Genomic DNA, 21,339 nt, shown 5'->3' with positions numbered 1-21,339 from the left:
TATATATATATATATATATATATATATATATATATATATTTTAATATTTTTTTTTTGAAGGGGAGTGAACTTTGATGTAATGTCCTTAAAACTAGTCAAAATGAGGCTCAGTAGTGTGTGTGGCCTCCACGTGCCCGGATGATCTTCCTACAACGCCTGGGCATGCTACTGATGAGGTGGCCTCCTCCTGGACAGTCTGTGGTGCAACGTGGTTTTAGTGGATGGAGGGAGACATGATGTCCCAGATATGCTCAATCGGATTCAGGTCTGGGGAACGGGCGGGCCAGTCCATTGTATCAATGCCTTCCTCTCACAGGAACTGCTGACACACTCCAGCCACATGAGGTCTAGAATTGTCTTGTATTAGGAGGAACCCAGGGCCATCCGCACCAGCATATGGTCTCACAAGGGGTCTGAAGATCTCATCTCGGTACCTAATGGCAGTCAGGCTACCTCTGGCAAGCACATGGAGGGCTGTGCGGCTCCCAAAGAAATTTGCCAATCTTGGTGTTCTCTGGCAAATGCCAAATGTCCTGCACGGTGTGGGGCTGTAAGCACAACCCCCACCTGTGGACGTCAGGCCCTCATACCACCCTCATGGAGTCTGTTTCTGACCGTTTGAGTGGACACATGCACATTTGTGGCCTGCTAGAGGTCATTTTGCAGGGCTCTGGCAGTGATCCTCCTTGCACAAAGGCGGAGGTAGCGGTCCTGCTGCTGGGTTGTTGCCCCCCTACAGCCTGCTCCACGTCTCCTGATGTACTGGCCTGTCTCCTGGTAGCGCCTCCATGCTCTGGACACTACAGTGACAGACACAGCAAACCTTCTTGCCACAGCTCGCATTGATGTGCCATCCTGGATGAGCTGCACTACCTGAGCCACTTGTTTGGGTTGTAGACTCAGTCTCATGCTACCACTAGAGTGAAAGCACTGCCAGCATTCAAAAGTGACATAAACATCAGCCGGGAAGCATAGGAACTGAGAAGTGGTCTGTGGTCACCACCTGCAGAACCACTCCTTTATTGGGGGTGTCTTGCTAATTGCCTATAATTTCCACCTGTTGTCTGTTCCATTTGCACAACAGCATGTGGAATTGATTGTCAATCAGTGTTTCTTCCTGAGTGGACAGTGTGATTTCACAGAAGTGTGAATGACTTGAAGTTAGATTGTGTTGTTTAAGTGTTCCCTTTATATATATATATATATATATATATATATATATATATATATATATATATATTTCCAAATTTTTAGAGATGAAGTGCATTTTAAAGCCAGGGCTTAGTGTAAGCCTCCAAATCATGAATCAGTATCTATCATTTGTTGACCTGGTACCCAGCAACACCGTGACTCCGGGAAGAGCAGGTATATTAAAAAAATGGCACTCACAGGCCTAATTTGGAACAGTTTGCCAATCCTAAGGCAGGGAGGGCAAATAACAATGTTCCTTACCCACCTTGTTAATGTCAGTGTGTGGCTGCCTGTTATGTTTTTGGAATTTTAAATATGGGGAGCCCTACATTTGTTTTTGATCCAGCTTTTAATTCTTGCTGCTAAATAAAATAAAGTTTTAAGTAATATTTGGGATCTCAGCAACATAACAAGCAAGCAGCATCATCCGTTTGTTAGCAGGGTGCCCATTGTTGCTGCCATTTTTGCTATTCATTTATCATCTAGGCCTTTGTGTGCTATTTGAGAGGTTTCAGGCTATTTGGGACTGCTCCCGCGTCACCCCTGTGACCTTGGTTACCAGTGTAATATTCTGTGTTAAATATTTATATTTTGTATTATATTAATGTTTTGTAATATTTCACTGTCAAATCCGGGCAATGAATTAGTAAAGGCCAAACCCCTACTTTAAACTTTCTGTAAGCAGGCCAGCTCTGGTGCCGGAATACCTGACCTCGTCACCTTGCTGATAGGTTTTGAAAGTAAAACTCACAGCATGCCCTTCCAGTGCGCACATGCTGGGAGTTGTAGTTGCACAATATAGTTGGCAGATGTTCTAGGTGGCTGGGTGGTCGTATGTCTTTTGTTTACTCACCTCTCTCTCGTCGCTTTCTAACTTGTTTCTGGGTTTTCCTTTCATTTTTTTCTCATTTGCCTCTATGCGAGTTTTTGATCAAAAAAGTTGCATGAAAGTAATAATTTTGTCACACAAAATGTCGCACAGGAGTCAAAAACTTGATAACCACCCATAAAAATGTAGGTAATTGCCGATACCGATAATGCCCAAAATCGTGATTATCGGCCGATAATATCGGCCATACCGATAATCGGTCGATCTCTAATAAAGATATATAAAATGAAATAAAAGGGTAAAATTATATAAAAATAAAATAAAAGGGTAAAAATAAAAACATGAGGTCAATGCATAGTAAAAAAAAAAGTGGTAGTCAGTGGGTCCGTGAAGAGGTAAATCCAAGGTGTGTGAGAAACAAAAATAAATAAATAAAAAAGGTAAAAAAAATGTAAAAAAAAAAAATAGTAATAAAAATAATATATTCTTTTGTATGCATCTTAGTTCTTATGTTTTATTGCATTTGAGTGACTAATACAAATTGATGCACATCAATATCCCCCCCATACATCGTTTGCCACGAATATGCAGTTTAAGCAGAACTGCATCAGAGTTGCCCCAATTTTGTTACATGATTTTGAGTTCCCGTAATTTTTCTACATTGTTTTCATGTGTCACAATTTATTAATCATCCCAGTCCTTTATTCACAATCTTGTTTTCCACTCTTTTCTGTCCTGTCCTCTGATTCCTTTTTCCTTTCATTCTGAATGACCTCAGGAGCTCAGGAGATGTTTTGTGCCTGCCTAACATTGACTGTATCATTTATTGGTGACAACCATACTTTTGGCAGCATATGGGGGGGGGGGGGGGGGGGATTTTTGAATGTCGTTTACTTCTGTTGTTTTCATTTGCAACCGGTGACTAGGTGGGTGGTCGCTATGGCCCAGCGAACCTCCCCACATTTTTCGCTTTACTGGAGTCTAATCGATTTTCACATTCTCCACACACTATCGCCCTTCTCCCTTTTTTCCTTCTAATTTACCTCCCCTCCCCCCTCTGTTCCTATCCATCCCCCCTTCCCCCTCCTTTTTATGCCCACACCTCACCCTTATCACACACAGATATCCCCAGGTGAACCCCTGAGGACTGCACTTTTTCTTCCATTTTTGATAAAACCTTCGTTAGTGTGTTCGGTTTCTTGTTATTATCCCTGACCAAAGTGTCCTATTACTCTTCATACATTTGATGCCTTTGAAATGAAGATTAGGGACCAGGACGTACAGTGAGCACCTAGTGCTGGAGCAGCAGCATCTAAGGACAGGGGAGTAATACTTTTTTTTCCAACCCAGTTTGCACCTTTTTAAAAATGTTATTTGGCTGAACATCCCTTTAACAGTTGGGGTAGATGCATATGGCTCTCTTCACACGTCTTTTTGAAGCTCATTTAGAGCCTCAAAACAGCTGTTTTGGGCCAGTCTTTTGGACATTGTTTGGGCTTCAGAAAAAAACCAATAGCCCAAAAAAAAAAAAAAAAAAATTACTGTTTTCCGTTTTAATGTTTGTTTGAAATGATGTGCTAAAACCCAGCTGTATGTTGGCATGTAAAGAGCTCAAAAGAAGTCTCCGGCACTTAATTTTATGGCTTAAAATTACGGACGTAAAACCAAACTATGGAGGAACAAAAAGCTGTTTCAATGATTTCAACAGAATTCAATATGAAAAAATGAGTTTTAGGGATTTTTGAACCATATAATAATCATTTTCAGTGTGTGAACAATTACCTAAATGTCATAAAGAAGGGTCTTAATAAAAATGTTATAGTAAAAATTCATATACATGTCCTATCATCTTTTTTATGTGAGACGTATATAGTTACATAACTACTATGTAACTATGTAACTATATACGTCTCACATAAAAAAGATGCCCAAAAAAACATGATAGCCTCCCTGTGCATTAAAACTACAAAATCCAGCATACTTACCTCCTCCCCCCCCCCCCCAATGCTGCAGCTGTCAGGTCTTCCAATCCTCTGTACTGTTCTTGCTGCTTTCCATCCCAATAAAAAGCTCTTAACTATAAAATATGAATTGGTGTGCAAAAAGCATGAAAATAGCGCCAGATTAGATTACAAAAAAAGTTGTGCGCAACATAAAAACACACTGCGCGTGCCCTTTTTCAGGTGCATGCCAGTTGATCATTATCCCGAATTTTTGCTCAATGCGAAACCTGCCGTGCAAGTGTGTGTGTGTTTTCCCAGTTGCTGCGCAAAATTTATTACATTTATGTTCATAAATTTGCGCAAGTGCCAAACAAGTTTGAAAAGCTCACACACCTTCCTACGCCAGCAGTTCATTGGAGTACATTTGGGCAAAAGTCATTTTAGCACCAGCTATAAATTTAGTGCACCAACCAGCACATTTGTTAACCGGGTCCCCTGGAAGCGGACACCAAGAAATGACTAAACCAGTGCAGATCAGTGGCGGATCCAGGGGGGGGGGGGGCAACGGGGCAATTGCCCCCCCCCCCGAGATTGCTGCCCCTATTATTGAGGAGCAGGAGTTGTCCCCGGCTCCACTGTCCCCTCACCTTTCACACGCTGCTCCAGCTCCTTCTGCCCCTTTAAGAGAGTGAGCTGATGGACGCAGCAACTTAGTCCCTGCTCGTCCGACCCCTCCCCCGGCTGCTCACCGCAGAGCTGAAGAGAAGACACTGCCTGCCAGCTGTACAGCCTCTGCGGCCTGTATCCTCACTCCATACCAGTGGAGCTCCGTCCAGTCTGACAGTCTCCGATATGCAGGGCGGCCATCAGAGGTGAGGAGGTCTGTAGTGAAGTCCCAGTGGCCGGGCATGTCAGTCACTACCTGTATACCAGTGACTGCTGTGCCCTCTCTGGCCTACTACATATAGTATATGCAGTATGGGCCAGTCATTGATATACAGTGATGTGTTTCTCAAACAGGGTGCCTCCAGCTGTTGAAAAACTACAACTACCAGCAAGAAAGCCCTGGAGGGGACAGAATGGGAACGGAGGGGCCCCATGACAGGGGTATTATGCGGGAAGGTAAGGGTTAAATGTGAGGAGTTTAGAGGAGGGAGCTAGGGAAGCGCGGGCTTTTAGTGAGGGAGTAGGGAGGAGTTAAGGAGGGTATATAGGTGAGGGCATTGATACGGGGGTCACAATCTGCGTGGCTGAAGAAGTGTCCCTACCTGTGCCATGGCAGACATGGAAGCGATTCTGCGGCGCGTGCGGGATGAGGTCCTCCGGTGCGGCTCCCAGTGGCTGGAGGACGCGCTCCCATCCCTCACCGCCTCTCCGGTGCTTTCGGCGGGGGAGTCCGGGCCCCGTTCTAGCGGTCGGCGCTCTCGCCCGCCGGAGCGCCTGTCACCTGCAGCTTCCCCTGTTCCCAGGCGCCGACGGGTGAGTCCTTCTCCGGCCGCTTCCTGCCGTGGGTCCGGAGCGTCGGGCGGGGGGCGGTCCGGTCAGGCACCCCTCGGTCGGCCTGTTGTGAGGAGCGGTGCGGGGCGTGCTGTCGGCGCGCCCCTGGGCTTCGGTGAGGGACCGGTGCGTGGTGCGGCCCGCTCTGGAGGGCGGGCCCGGCGGAGATCCGGAGCTGCTGTTTCCTCTGCCCCTCGGTCGGGGGGGCAGTCTCCTGCAGGCCTGGTTGCTACCCGGGCCGTGATTCACGTTGCGCCCTCTGCTTCCTCTTCCAGGGGGAGCAGGAGGGCTGGTTCTGCAGTGTCCCCTGCTGCTGCTGCTGGCAGGGGGGCGGTGCTTCTGGGAGGAGACGAGATCGAGGCTGCTCTCAGTGAGGTCAGTGAAGATGATCTGCTGCTGCTGGCTGGAGATTCTACAGAGACCCTGGACCCGCTGTCTTGTCCCCTGCTCCCCTCCGGGGTTGTAGCAGGTGTTGGCGTCAGCGGGGTCCGGTCGCCGCCACTGTCCGTCCAAGCCGCTGGTGGGGCGAATTCTGCTGCTGCGGAGTCGTCGGACGGGGTCCCCCCGGTCCTTTCCTTGGAAGATGTGTCTGTCGCCCGTGATGTCCGGAGTCGCCCTTCTTCTGGAGTTACGGCCGCTGGTTCCGAGCCGGTGAGGTCGGGTGAGTCTACCACTGTCTCCAGTCTGGGGGGTTTTGGGGGGGGGGGGGGGCGATTTACAATTGTTTTTTAATGGCTTGCATGCTTTACTGCGGGGGAGTGGTCTGGGGGCGGGGGGGTCCCAGGTGTCTCCCGTACCTGTTTGGGGGGCTGGGGGGGTGCAGCTGGCCGGGGGGGGGTGCTGGGGTGTCAGGACCGGTTGGGGGGACTGGGTCGGGCTCGTCGGTAGGGGCCCCTGTGGTGGCGGCGTCGGGCTCTGGGGGAGGTGTTCGACTAGCGGATGCGGCTAGGGGGGAGATTTATGTTTGTTTTGAGGGCCCATTGGGCGCTCATCTCAAGGCGGAAGTCCGGGATAAAATTTGGAAGCGGGAGTATGTCGACATTTTTTCGCTCCTGCCGCTGGATAAGTTCAACTTGGACAGGGTCCGGCCGGACGAGTCTAAGCGGTTGGAAAAGGTGGAGGAGGAAGAGCGTCGGCGGTATCGGCTGATACCGCGGACGTTCTCTAATTGGCTTCAGGCCTTCGCCATTTTGGCTAGCGTGGTGGGTGAGAAGGCGCCGGAGTCCTGCTCCGTTCTCTTCTGCTACATGGATGCGGTGGGGGAGGCGTATCGGATTTATGGGGGCTCGGCGTGGCTTCGGTACGACGAGCAGTTCCGACAACGCATGGCGGTGCGTCCGGATCTGCGTTGGGAGCATAAGGATATCGGTTTGTGGATGCGGCTGATGGCGGCTCCTCGTAGCGGGACCGGGCCGCAGTCCTTTCGGGACGGTGTCGGGGGTTCGGGTTTGGGGTCAGGGCGGTCAGGGGGGGCCGGGCGTGGGGTTTGTTGGCAGTTCAACGAAGGGAGCTGCAAGTTCGGGGCGGATTGCCGGTTCAAGCACGAATGTTCCGGTTGCGGGGGTGGGGGACACGGTTTGTCACGCTGTTTCCGGCGGGGGAAGGGTAAGCCGGGAGAGGCTGACCAGAAGAGGGGTGACGCCGGTGCGGGTGGAAAGGATGTTGCCTTTCCTCGCGCTTTACCCAAATAGGGAGGCGGCGGAGCTGTTGCGTTTGGGTTTCGCGGAGGGTTTTCGGATCCCCTTTTCGGGGGGGTCGGCGGGTTCGGGGGGGCAGGTGCGGAATTTGGTTTCGGCACGGGCCCGTCCGGAGCTGGTAGAAGAGAAGCTTTTGCGCGAGGTGGAGCTGGGGAGGATGGCTGGTCCTTTTGCTGGCTCTCCTATTGAGGGTTTGCGGGTGTCGCCTTTGGGCCTTGTGCCCAAAAAAGAGCCCGGCAAGTTTCGCCTCATTCACCATCTCTCACACCCTGAAGGGGGATCGGTGAATGACGGCATTGACCCGGTTTTGTGTGCGGTGTCGTACACTTCTTTCGACGCTGCGCTGGTGTGGGTGCGGCGTTTTGGGCAGGGGGCTTTGTTGGCGAAAACGGACATAGAGGCAGCTTTTCGCCTGCTGCCTGTTCATCCTGACAGTTTTTACTTGTTGGGTTGCTGCTTAGGTGATAGTTTTTTCGTTGACCTTTGTTTGCCCATGGGTTGTTCTATCTCGTGTGCATTTTTTGAAAAGTTTAGTTCGTTTTTAGAATGGGTGGTGCGGCGGGAGTCCCAGTTGGACTCGGTGTTGCACTACTTGGATGATTTTCTTTTTTTGGGTCCGGCCGGGTCTCGGGTTTGTGCGGTGCTGTTGCAGGAGATGGAGCGGGTCGCAACGTGGTTTGGCGTCCCGTTGGCGCCGGACAAGACGGAGGGCCCGTCTACGGCGGTTAAGTTTCTGGGGATCGTTATTGATACCGTGGCGATGGAGTGTCGGTTGCCGGATGAGAAGCTGAGTGAGCTGAGGGAGGAGGTCAATAGGGCATGCAGGGTTAAGAAATTGCAATTGCGGGAGGTCCAGTCACTACTGGGTCGTCTCAATTTCGCCTGCAGGATCATGCCTATGGGGAGGGTTTTTTGCCGGCGGCTTGCGGCGGCTACCGCGGGGGTTTCGCGGCCTACCCACTATGTCAGGTTGTCGGCGGACTTGATGGCGGATTTGCGGGTTTGGCAGGATTTTTTGGGCAGGTACAACGGTCGGTCAGTGGTGATGGGTTGCCCGGTTTCTAATTGGGATTTGGAGTTGTTTACCGACGCGGCGGGCGGTTGTGGTTTTGGGGCCTATTTGCAGGGTCAATGGTGTGTGGGTCAGTGGCCGGAGGTCTGGCGGGTGGCGGGTTTGACGCGGAACTTGGCTTTGCTTGAATTGTTTCCGATTGTGGTGGCGCTGGAGGTGTGGGGGGACTTGTTTCGCAATAGAAGGGTCTGCTTTCATTGCGATAACATGGGGGTGGTACAGGCTATCAATAATCAGACGGCGAATTCTCCGCCGGTTGTTACGCTACTGCGTCACTTGGTGTTGCGGGGTTTGGAGCTTAATTCGCATGTTGTCGCTTTGCATGTGCCGGGGGTGGTTAACTCAGTCGCTGATGCTCTCTCGTTTGCAGTGGGACCGATTTCGGGAGTTGGCACCGGAGGCCGAGGAGCGGGGGATCCCTTGTCCGGAGTGGCTGTGGAGACTGGTTTAGCTGTGGCGATGGGCCTTGTGGGACGGTCTGTGACCAGGTCAACGTGGGAGTCTTATAGTCGGTGGTGGGCAGATTGGGAGTTATTGCTTCGGCAGCTTTCCATTACGGGCGCCCCTTCGGAATGGGAGGCGGCTCTTTTATTTTATGTGGGCAGGGCTTTTTGTGAGCGGGTGTCCCCGTCGGGTCTGGGTCGCCGGATGGCGGCTTTGGCCTTTTGGTTCAAGGTCCGGGGAGTGCCGGATGGGACGAAGTCTTTTTTGGTGCGGCAGGCGGTGCGGGGGTTTCGTAAGGGGGCTAGTTCTAGGGATTTGCGCAAACCGGTGACATTTTCGTTGTTGTTGCGCTTGGGTTCTTTATTGGCTGGGGTGTGTTTTTCGGTATATGAGCTATGTTTGTTCCGTTTGGCTTTTGCGTTGGCGTTTTTTGGGGCTTTTCGTATATCGGAGTTGGTGTCGCCTAGTCGTTGTCGGGCCGGGGGGCTTCTTTTTTCGGATGTGGTTTTGGTGGAGGGGGTTTTGCAGTGCCGTGTTCGGCGGTCAAAGACGGATCAGTTGGGTCGGGGGGCGGTGGTGCGTTTGGCGCGCCTGGGGAGTTCGGAGATGTGCCCGGTGGCTTGTTACTCCGCGTTTTTGGCTTTGCGGGTGGGGATTGTGGGTCCGTTGCTGGTCCATGCTGACGGGGGTTTTCTGTCTCGTTTTCAGTTTGTGGGGGTTTTCCGTAAGTGTTTGCGCGCGGGGGGATTCGTGGCAGAGGACTACAGTTCTCATTCCTTCCGGATAGGTGCGGCGACCGAGGCGTCTCGGTGGGGCCTGGGACCGGAAATGGTTAAGCAGATTGGGAGGTGGGAATCGGAGAGGTATAGGCTGTACGTTCGTCCTCATTTGTTGTGATGTGCGTGTGTTTGCGAGTGTGGGTTGTACTGTGTTCTTTTCTTTTGTCGTTTCAGGTGGAGCGGCTGGGCTTGTCTGGATTGTCGGCCATTCGTATGTGACGCGTGGGGCAGTGAGGGCAGGGGTTCGGCCGGCGGGCAGACAGTTGGGATTGGACGGTTCGGTGGCCCAGGTTCGCTGGTTGGGAAAGGGGGGCATGAGGTGGTCAGAACTGTTGTCCAGGGTCCAGTTCTTTGTTCAGCTGGACCGGTCCCCAGATATATTGGTGGTCCATTTAGGTGGGAATGATTTGGGTGTGCGCAGGTCTCGGGATTTGATCAGGGACATTAAACTGGACCTGTTGCGTTTGTGGTCCTCTTTCCCGGATTTGGTCCTGGTGTGGTCCGAGATGGTTGCCAGGCAGAAGTGGAGGCAGGCTCGGTCGGTGGTAGCAATTAACAAGGCGAGGATTAAGGTGAATAAGGCGGTGAGTAAGTTCGTGGCCAGGAATGGTGGTTTGGTGGCGCGACACCGGGATTTGGAGGAAGGGGGTGCGGATTTTGTGGCCTCGGATGGTATTCATCTTAATGGGATGGGTATGGATTTGTGGCTTCTTGAGTTGAAGGAGACAGTGGAGAGGGCATTGAGGCTGTGGAGGAACGGGGACAAGTAAGGGGTCACTTGTCCCCGTTGTGGCGGGGTCAGGAGAGGAATCTGGGGAGGCACCAGTGGATGGGCATGGTATGTTGGATGGTGTGGAGGTGGGCTGGGAGCGGTTCCCAGCCAGAAGGTGGAATTCGGGTTGGTGGGCTTCACAAAATGGTGCTCCTGTGCAGGTGAGCTACGGCTAGGAGCAAGTGAAGATCCCATCACCTGTGGTCTGGTAACGGTGCCCCTCAGGTTCTTCTCCTGCGCTAATAGACATCCTAATGTTAGGACAGGTTATATTGTTATGTATGACGTTCATACATCGGTTTACAATGTTGTAATTGATTATTTATGTTATTTAATAAATGGGCTGCTGTGGCCTTTGTTTAACCAACACATGTCTTATGTCATTTATGGGAGGGAATAAGCTAAAATTAAGTTAAAGGTGTTAAATGATAGATGATCTGGTGGGGGTCTTAGCAGCTATAATATCCCCTAGTCATGCCCAGACAGCCAACCAGAGTTGTAGTTTTGCAACAGCTGGAGGCACCCTAGTTGGGAAACACTGTGGGGCTATATACCTCAGCTGTGCTGTACCACTGCCCTGGTTGCTATAAATATATGCATGTATATAGTAGTCAAGGCTACAATTAATGTATATAGCTCCTCAGTGTTATGTCACTATATACCAATGTCTGTACTGTGTTCTCTGCCCTGTCTGGCCCATATTACGTATATAATATATGTAGTATGGGCTAAAAAGTTCGGAAGACACACAGCACGTATATAGGGACATAACACTGCAGGACTATATACATCAGCTTATCTGTGCTGTACCCACTGCCCTGGCAGCTATATTTATGCATAGAAACATATACATATATATATACATATATATATATATATATATATATATATATATAGTAGCCAGGGCAGTGGGTACAGCACAGCTGATGTATATAGCCCCGCAGTGTTATGTCAGTATATGTCACTGTATGCCAATGTCTGTGCTGTGTTCTCTGCCCTGCCTGGCCCATATTACGTATATAATATATGTAGTATGTGTTAGCCAGTTCAGCACAGACATTTGTATATAGGGACATAATACTGTTGGGCTATATACATCAGCTGATCTGTGCTGTACCCACTGCCCTGGCAGCTATATTTATGCATAGAAACATATACATATATATATAGTAGCCAGGGCACTGGGTACAGCACAGCTGATGTATATAATCTCGCAGCATTATGTCCCTTTTCTCACTGGCCTATACCGGCCTATACATGGGGACCAAAAAAGTGTAAAAAAAAAAATACATTTAAAAAAGTAATAAATGTGATTTACCCCATGCCTAATAAAAGTTTGAATCACCCTTTGTTCCCATTTTTTAAATGAAATAATGTAAGGAAAACCCTATACATAAACCCTAAACATATGTGGTAGCGCCACATGCACAAATGTGTGAACTAATAAAATATAATAGGTAAGTTGCACACTGAAAGGTGAAAGCATGAAAAAATATCAAAGTCCAGAAGTGCGTATTTTTGGTCACTTCAATAACTAAAAAAAAATTAAATCTAAATAAAAATGGTCCTGACAAAAACTTCAGATCACATCACAAAAAATAAGCCCTCAAATAGTCCTGTATGCGGAAAAATAAAAGGGTTATAGGGGTGAGAAGAGGACACTTTAAAGCATACTCATTTAATGCCCCCCTGTCATGTGCCACTCAGTTATAATGGCCTCCCTGTCTTGTGCCCCTTACTTAAAATGCCCCCTGAGGGTGCAGGACAGGGGGCATTATAACATTACAGGGGCATTATATGTGAGGGGAACATTACAGGGGCATTATATGTGAGGGGCACAGCACAGGGGGGCATATGCTAGGGAGACAGGACAGAGGGCATTATTATTATGAGGGAGAACAGGGTGGGCCATAGTTATATGTGGGGGCACAGGATGGGGCATTAATACTATATATGAGGGGCAGAGAGTATAAGGAATTTCTGGGGTAGTACGGTTTTCATTAGCCACAATACATCACGGTATTGTATTCAGAGGGATATTTAGAGCGTACAGTGTGTTGTAGTAATATATTCAGAGGTTACAGTGTGTGGCAGTATTATATTCAGGGGGTACAGTGTGAGGCAGTATCATATTCAGGGGGTACAGTGTGTGGCAGTATTATATTTAGTTGGTACAGTGTGTGGTAGTAATATATTCAGGGGTACAGTGTGTGGCAGTATTATATTCAGTGGGTACAGTGTGTGGCAGTAATATATTCAGGGGTACAGTGTGTGGCAGTATTATATTCAGGGGTACAGTGTGTGGCAGTATTATATTCAGTGGGTACAGTGTGTGGCAGTAATATATTCAGGGGTACAGTGTGTGGCAGTATTATATTCAGTGGGTACAGTGTGTGGCAGTATTATATTCAGGGGTACAGTGTGTGGCAGTATTATATTCAGTGGGTACAGTGTGTCAGGATTATATTCAGTGGGTACAGTGTGTGGCAGTATTATATTCAGTGGGTACAGTGTGTGGCAGTAATATATTCAGGGGTACAGTGTGTGGCAGTATTATATTCAGTGGGTACAGTGTGTGGCAATATTATATTCAGGGGTACAGTGTGTGGCAGTATTATATTCAGTGGGTACAGTGTGTCAGAATTATATTCAGTGGGTACAGTGTGTGGCAGTATTATATTCAGGGGTACAGTGTGTGGCAGTATTATATTCAGTGGGTACAGTGTGTGGCAGTATTATATTCAGGGGTACAGTGTGTGGCAGTATTATATTCAGTGGGTACAGTGTGTCAGAATTATATTCAGTGGGTACAGTGTGCCAGAATTATATTCAGAGGGTGTGTGCCAGTATTATATTCAAAGGATACAGTGTTTGGAAGGTTTCTAATAATACTTGTTTTCATATAGCGCAGTGCAGAAAAATTTGACAAATATTTTAGTAAGCTCTGATTTTGCACAATGTTTCTGCATAAAGTGAGTTTGTGTGCAGGATTGTTATCTGGGGGAATTTATCAACTGGAGTGCACCAGCAAAATTGCAAGCACAGTGCGTTTTTTTTATTTGACGCATTGACTTGCACTGAAATTATCAAACAATTTTGCGCTCTTTTTATGCTGTCTGCGCTGGCATCGTTTTTTTTTTTTTCTCGTTGGTGCACTGAAATTTCTATTAATTATCATTAACATTAATATAATTTATTTATGAACTCCAGGGAACAACTGGCGTAGGAAGGTGTTTTCATCGCTCCTTGCGCTATCCAAGGGCTTCCTGTCATTTGCGTAAAATTTATAAAGTGACATGAGCAACATAATACATCTTGCATAGCAGCTGGGAAAAACTATACTCTTAGGCCATGTTCATGTCAGAATTTCCGTGTGGAATTCCACTTGGAATGTCTGCACGGAAATTCCACTGCAGCAGACTCCCATTGAATTCAATGGAATTCTGCTGCGCTGGGCACACGGCGGAATTTCGTAGCCTGATGTCTCTGGCACGGAAATTCCTGATCTTTCAATGATGATTCAAGACTAGAGTACAATGCTTCCATTATTCTTTACAGGGATGCACCATCACATATGTACTAAACCACCACTTAGAATTTTATAGTACAGAACTTTTAATACAATGTCCAAGTCATGGCGGGTTCACACTGCCTTTTTGTTTCCATTTTAAGAAGTACATTCTATAGGAAAAAACATCAAATACAAAAAAAATTGTAGGGCTCGGGCGCTGTTGTTCAGTTCTATTTTCAGCATGCGGGATCATGAATGAGGTCAGCGAGGAGCTCTGGATTTCCATGTTTGTTGATCGGTGTTGTCTATGAGTCCACAGAAAGTTTGACAAGGAATAACAAACAAATTACGAATGCAGCTTAGATCAAAGCGCGGCTCCTCTGTATGCTCCGCCGTCAATTCACTTGTATTAATTAAATGATTACACAAGAAAATCCCCCATGGACATTATTAAGCCAGAGGAACATATTATGGTGAAATACTGAAGGTACGCCATCGAAAACGCTCATTAAACTGAAATAAAATCAGAACACACTGTAAATTATGGAAACTAAGTCTGAATCCAGAGATTTTCTTCAAACAATTAATACTATCATATAGAATATCAATTAATATATGATGAGAACTTTCCCGTTTGAGGGATAATTCAAATGAATTACATAGTTTTATGCTGTTCACTTGTGGATTTTATTCATTTATTCATTTATATTGGTACAGAGTGTCATCAGTTACCGTATTTATCGGGGTATACCACGCACCGGCCTATAACACGCACCCTCATTTTACCAAGGATATTTGGGTAAAAAAAGTTTTTTACTCAAATATCCATGATAAAATGAGGGTGCGTGTGTGCGCGTGTATAACGGATATACCCCCAGGAAAGGCAGGGGGAGAGAGGCCGTCACTGCCCGCTTCTCTCCCCCTGCCTTTCCTGGGGTCTAGAGCGCTGCTGTCGGCCCTTTTCACCCCCAGGGGGAGAGAAGGGGCAGCGGCACCCATTGCCTCCCCCCATCCCCGGTGGCATAATTACCTGAGTCGGGTCCGCGCTGCTCCAGGCCTCCGTCGTGCGTCCCCAGCGTCGTTGCTATGCACGGCGCGGCGCTCTGACGTCATGCGCCGCGCCGTTCAGCGCATAGCAATGAAGCCGGGGACGCACGACGGAGGCCTGGAGCAGCGCGGACCCGACTCAGGTAATTATGCCACCGGGGATGGGGGGAGGCAACGGGGCAGCGGCGCCGGCAATGGGTGCCGCTGCCCCTTCTCTCCCCCTAGCTGTCGGCACCGCTTCTCTCCCCCTGGCTATCGGCGCCGGCACCGATAGTCAGGGGGACAGAACGGGCAGCGGCGCCGATAACCAGGGGGTGAAAAGGGCCGACAGCAGCGCTCTAGACCCCAGGAAAGGCAGGGGGAGAGAAGCGGGCAGCGACGGCCTCTCTCCCCCTGCCTTTCCTGGGGGTGTATCGGCGTATAACACGCACATAGACTTTAGGCTAAAAATTTTAGCCTAAAAAGTGCGTGTTATACACCGATAAATACGGTATATCAGTCCCATTTTGGCTCACTGTAAGGGCTCTGCCCTCTGCTCTCATTTATATGGCACCAATTGGTACAGAGTGTCATCAGTTACCGTATTTATCGGGGTATACCACGCACCGGCCTATAACACGCACCCTCATTTTACCAAGGATATTTGGGTAAAAAAAGTTTTTTACTCAAATATCCATGATAAAATGAGGGTGCGTGTGTGCGCGTGTATAACGGATATACCCCCAGGAAAGGCAGGGGGAGAGAGGCCGTCGCTGCCCGCTTCTCTCCCCCTGCCTTTCCTGGGGTCTAGAGCGCTGCTGTCGGCCCTTTTCACCCCCAGGGGGAGAGAAGGGGCAGCGGCACCCATTGCCGGCGCCGCTGCCCCGTTGCCTCCCCCCATCCCCGGTGGCATAATTACCTGAGTCGGGTCCGCGCTGCTCCAGGCCTCCGTCGTGCGTCCCCAGCGTCGTTGCTATGCACGGCGCGGCGCTCTGACGTCATGCGCCGCGCCGTTCAGCGCATAGCAATGAAGCCGGGGACGCACGACGGAGGCCTGGAGCAGCGCGGACCCGACTCAGGTAATTATGCCACCGGGGATGGGGGGAGGCAACGGGGCAGCGGCGCCGGCAATGGGTGCCGCTGCCCCTTCTCTCCCCCTGGCTGTCGGCACCGCTTCTCTCCCCCTGGCTATCGGCGCCGGCACCGATAGTCAGGGGGACAGAACGGGCAGCGGCGCCGATAACCAGGGGGTGAAAAGGGCCGACAGCAGCGCTCTAGACCCCAGGAAAGGCAGGGGGAGAGAAGCGGGCAGCGACGGCCTCTCTCCCCCTGCCTTTCCTGGGGGTGTATCGGCGTATAACACGCACATAGACTTTAGGCTAAAAATTTTAGCCTAAAAAGTGCGTGTTATATACCGATAAATACGGTATATCAGTCCCATTTTGGCTCACTGTAAGGGCTCTGCCCTCTGCTCTCAGATTGCCACTTACCTTCTTCCCCGTCCTCTTCTGTCCCTGCTGGACCTTCTCCTCACATTGCGGGACACACTTGATTGCGAGCCCCGCTCTCTTCCTCTCCTCCTGCCTGTCCCCACACCGGCTTTCCTAAATTTAAAGGGACAGTTCACCAAAAATTGGTGCTTGTCCCAAACCTATCCTATTTAGTTCCGGCACTTCCTCCTGTTCCCTGCTGGATCTTTGTGCCCTTGTTGCCAAGAGAAAGCATATATTTGTGTCTTGCCTTGCCGTGTATCTGATCCCTTGCTACTTATACTGACCCTGCTCCTGTGCCACCTGCCTTCTGACCTCCTGCTACGTGACCTGAACTTGCTTCATTGCCGCTTGTCCTCACCTCCTGCCTGTCCTGATTACGTCTGTGTCTCATCCTTCCTGTGCCACGTTATACCTCGGCTGCCTGTAGGGGCAAGTCGTATCAGGGGTAGCGACCTGGGTGCCGCCTGCTGCAGCAAGTCCATCCCGCTTTGCGGTGAAAACCAGTGGCACCTTAGACTCCGCTCCCTGGTATGGCCCACGCCATCATCCTCACAGGTTCAGTGGATCCACCTACACTCACAATCTAAATTCCAACTTTTTACTTAGTATGTTTTTGGAGTGTGGGAGGAAACCAGAGAACCAGGAGGAAAACACAAAACCAGGCAGAAACCAGAGTACCAGGAGGAAACCCATACAAACATGTGTTTTCCATGCAAAAGTTGTCCTAGGCTGTGAGGGAACAGACCTTCTAGCGTGGAGGCCGTGATATGGAGGTCTGTTAGCCTTAATGGGGTGCTGACTATTTTTTGAAGTCAATAAAATGCTTTCAAGAAAAGAACTCCCTCCTCAATGGCTATAAAAAAAAAAGTACAAAAGTAATGCGTTTCCAGGCATAGATATTACTCCTTCTCAGACATAAGGACAAGGCTGATTCACTTTTTTGCTGCCTGTGGGAATATGGCTATATGTTGTGTTTTTGCCAATAAAGAGGAAGCCTAGCTTTGTAGTGTGTCACTGTCTCTGACTACTGTTTAATGCAGTTTACCTGTCTCTACCAAGCTAAACTCCCAGAAATACATAGGATACTTGCATATAATGACATTTCCCCACTGCTGTATCTCAGCTGATTATAGAACATCACTTTTTACCCAATGTATTGTAAACCATCTTATTCTAAACGAGATTGTTGTGATCATGACTGTTGACCCAAAGTTACAGTATTTTTTTTTATCAGGAACAATATAATTTTTGATGCATAAACTACATCAGTCATGAAAACAGATTGCCACCATTGACTAGAATATTACTGGTAATGTGTATGCAAAGAGAAGGAGAGCTTGGTCTCTGGTAACCAAAGTTAATGCTTGTCTCCTTTGTGTATCCATGCAACATGACCGGGGATTATAAACCAAGCTAGAGCCTCCTCCATGGAGAAGACTTAGCCATATGTAGGCAGCTGTTTTGTTATTCTTGCCCCTCCTCAGTCTTTGTTGGGGGATTGAAACTGTAAAAAATTTTCCTTGAGCAGAGAACCAAAAGGTGTTTAGGGTCTTGTAGGCCATGCATTTCTCCACGGGGAAATAATATGCAAAGAGATTTCCTCCAGACAGAAGAGACGTTAGTCACTGGTGCCACCTATTTAGGGTAAGGTCAATGAAGAGCCCTTTGGTATGCTTGGTAATTTGTAGTTGTGGTCGTTGCTACATGACTGATATGCGTAAAACCCTAGTACTAACCTAACAACCAACTGTAACCAATAACCTATCAACCTCAACTAAGCAGTCTGAAGTGTGCCATAACTGCGGCGTAAAGAATATGCCTGGAAAAGAGGGCATACCCTGTGGTAAGTGTGATGAAACGAAAAGGGGGGGCGGGTGGGAGCGAAGAACCCACGGCGTCATTGAAGGGGGGAGAGCCGTGGGTTCTTATGGTCATCCCGCTCCTCCCACAATTACAGGCCAGCTGCGCAGGCCTTACCATTTGTGGTCATTGCTACATGACTGATATGCGTAAAACCCTAGTACTAACCTAACAACCAACTGTAACCAATAACCTATCAACCTCAACTAAGCAGTCTGAAGTGTGCCATAACTGTTGCGTAAAGAATATGCCTGGAAAAGAGGGCAAAACCCGGATTTAAACAAACATTTGTTTATTGCAGATTACAACACAAGAGACTGGAATGCGCAAGCCAGTTCTTTGCGAGGGTTAGGTATATACTGCATGTAGCATCCGGATTTCCAACATCCTAATTTCTTGATTACATGGGCTGGGACCCCGTGCTTAGAAGCGGCTGTAGCTGCGCCAATACGGAAGGAGTGACCGGATAATGAAGTCGGGTCTCCTCCCAGCGACCTGACCAAAATGCGTAAATGTTTGATGAATTGAGAAGTAGTTAGCGGGTTGGATCTGAAACGGAGTAAAGGGTCGTCAGCTGATAGGTTAACACAGGCATTCAACAATTCACGGAGGACTGTGACAGGGCACCATTTGTGCATAGTGGGGAAAAACCGGACAATCACAGTTTGACCCGGAGACGAGGTCTTGGTCTGACTGAGGGACAGTTCGAAATGATCAGAGACATGTGACAGCTGACTGACTTTAAGAAAGGGCGCGTTAACAGTCCGAGCAGTACACTCACCCGGTCTGAGAAACCCATAATAGGCAAGGTACATGGCCGCTTTTAATGTGAGGCTATCACGAATACCCAATGGTGCGGAATCTAACAAGTCGGACAACCGTCTGAACATGTTGCCTGTGATAGGTTGTCTGACTGGGCTGCGAGGGACTTCCTTCTTAAGGATGCCCTTCAGAGCGGACTTCACCAAGCAAGAAGAGAGTATAGAGTAACTACGGGTATTGGTCAAGGATAAATGGTGTTGGATACCGGCTAGATAACTCTTAATAGTATTGTGGGATAAATGCAGTGTGGTATGGCAAAACCAGACATATGCTAACAGGAAGGGAACTGAAATCTTGTCGCCCTCGGCGTGCTTGGACCTGAATTTGGAGAAGGAGTTCCACGCCGTACCATAAATTTTTCGTGTATTTGCGGACAAGGAATCACTGACCAAAGGTTTGGCTATCCGAAGGTGCTGGTTCAATTCATGACTAGTGAACGGAATGGGGGAACTTGTGCCCCTATGGAATCGGCTTCTGGCATCACCTGAAAGAAATGTGACAGGTTGTTCCTAGATAAGGCATCTGCTGCAATATTCTGGACTCCTTCAATGTGAGCACATGTGAAAGTAAATGTATGTTGTAGGGACAGTCAAACTAACCGTCTTGCCAAGCTCATGATGATAGGGCATCTAGACCTTCCCTTCAATAGAATATCCACGGTAGCGGCATTATCGGATACGAATAGAACAGTGGTTTTGTTCCACGCTGGACCCCATAACTGAGCAGCGGCCACTATCGGGTACAGTTCAAAGGCTGCCGAACTCCTCATGAAACCTTCAATCTGGGTGATCTCAGGAGGCCAAGGGCCGGTGAACCAATGATTGCCCCAGATAGCGGCGAAACCCGTTGAAGAGGCAGCGTCGGAAAAAACCATGGGCGATTCGTTCCCAATGCTAGGGATAAAAAACGAAATGCCGTTCCAGTTGTGCAGGAACGACTCCCACATTGCTAAATCTGCTAAAGCTTGGCAATCTAGATGTATTAGACTATTCTGCTTAGGGGCTGACGGTAATAAAGATAAGAGGCGAGATATGAACGTGCGACCCTGGGGGATGATACGCATAGCGAAATTTAGCATCCCCAGGATGGATTGTAACTCAACCTTGGAAATGTAGGGGCGTTCCCTAAGCCTATGTATGGCTGTTCTAATCCTTATGAGCTTAGCTTCAGGAAGTCTAGCTTCCATTTTCTGTGAATCGAGCTTGATACCTAGGAACGTGATGACCCTGGAGGGACCTTCTGTTTTAGCGGGAGACACTGGGACCCTCAGAAGGTCAAAGACTGCTCGGAGAACCTGTAGATCTCGAGGCGAGGCATTGGGAGACTCGATTAACAGAAAATCGTCAAGATAATGAATGACGTGATTACACTCGAACCGATTTTCTAGTATCCAGTGGAGAGCAGAAGCGAAACGGTTAAACAACCATGGACTGCTGCGTGCGCCGAAGGTTAGCTTGGTAGCGAAATAGTATAAGTTCTGCCAGCGAACGCCATGCCATTGCCATTGCTGAGGCATGATTGGGAGAAGCTTGAAGGCATCGGATATGTCCGCCTTAGATAACCAAGCTCCCCGCCCCATGCTCAATATGATGGCTATGGCCTCGTCAACAGAAGAATACTTAAGGGCAAATTCCTCAGCGGGAATAAGTGCATTAAGACTCGGGATTGCAGAAGAATAGGGGGCAGACAAATCATACATTAATCGCTTTTTATTGTTGAATTTGCCCGTTGCTAACCCTATAGGGCTGACTCTCCATATGTCAAAAGGTGATTCAAGAAACGGGCCAATAATAAACCCCTTATCTAGTTCAGTCTGTATAAGGCTGGTAACTGAGTCTGGGTCTGATGTAGCGGAGGCTAGATTATCGCATTCATGGGTCATCTGCGGCAGGGCCACGAACCCGACATGGAAACCCTGCTGGAAGCCAGCGACTAGGTGTCGGACAAAAGGCTGGTCTGGGTGACCCTGTAGAAAATGCCCCAAGAGATCCGAATCCACCACCGCTAGTCAGGATTTCTCAGATTTTTGGCTGCACGTGGTCTTGGGATGAGCCCTAAAACAAACTGAGCAGATATGAAGTAGACGGCACTGGCTGTAAGTGCAGGAGGTGTAGTTAAAGTTGTTGCATATTTGCGATTTTCCTAAATAGATTATGGCTCTGCCTAGCTTATCTGTAAGACCGGACATCTTAGGACCTCTAGGTTGGGCAGATCTAGACGTGCTGGGTGTTTCTGGAGGAGCTTCTGAACTGGCTGAGGCACACCAATCTGTCGTGTGAGAGGAGGAATGGCAAGAGGCGCACCCTGGGGGTTTGAGCCCTGAGAAGTGATTGCAGTATAATTCAGTGTCTACAATGGCCCAATTTACGCTGTAGTTATACTGGCTTAAGGCGGCAGCAGCTT

The 21,339-nt window shown here is 48.8% G+C and overlaps 2 protein-coding genes across 3 annotated transcripts in view; one reads left to right on the top strand and one right to left on the bottom strand.

Annotated features, from left to right (window-relative positions):
• The window catches only part of SGCG (sarcoglycan gamma), a 321,504-nt gene that overhangs the window by 260,670 nt on the left and 39,495 nt on the right, over positions 1-21,339 (bottom strand). The gene's annotated exons all lie outside the window — the stretch shown is intronic.
• On the top strand, positions 5,037-10,661 carry LOC130358462 (uncharacterized). The gene is made up of 2 exons (XM_056561750.1): positions 5,037-6,121; positions 9,627-10,661. Exons 1-2 carry the CDS (start codon positions 5,239-5,241, stop codon positions 10,220-10,222), a joined length of 1,479 nt encoding a protein of 492 aa, XP_056417725.1. The 5' UTR covers positions 5,037-5,238; the 3' UTR covers positions 10,223-10,661.

This window comes from Hyla sarda, chromosome 2 (assembly GCF_029499605.1).
Source record: "Hyla sarda isolate aHylSar1 chromosome 2, aHylSar1.hap1, whole genome shotgun sequence".
Classification (NCBI taxonomy): domain Eukaryota; kingdom Metazoa; phylum Chordata; class Amphibia; order Anura; family Hylidae; genus Hyla; species Hyla sarda.
The sequence above is the reverse complement of the archived record's forward strand: the minus strand, read 5'-3'. Positions and strand labels throughout refer to the sequence as shown.

Excerpts from the sequence above, each read along its gene's own strand:
- LOC130358462 (XM_056561750.1), top strand. The coding sequence starts at position 5,239 with ATGGCAGACATGGAAGCGATTCTGCGGCGCGTGCGGGATGAGGTCCTC. Across the intron at positions 6,122-9,626 it reads TTCCGAGCCGGTGAGGTCGG|GTGGAGCGGCTGGGCTTGTC; the intron begins GTGAGTCTACCA and ends TTGTCGTTTCAG.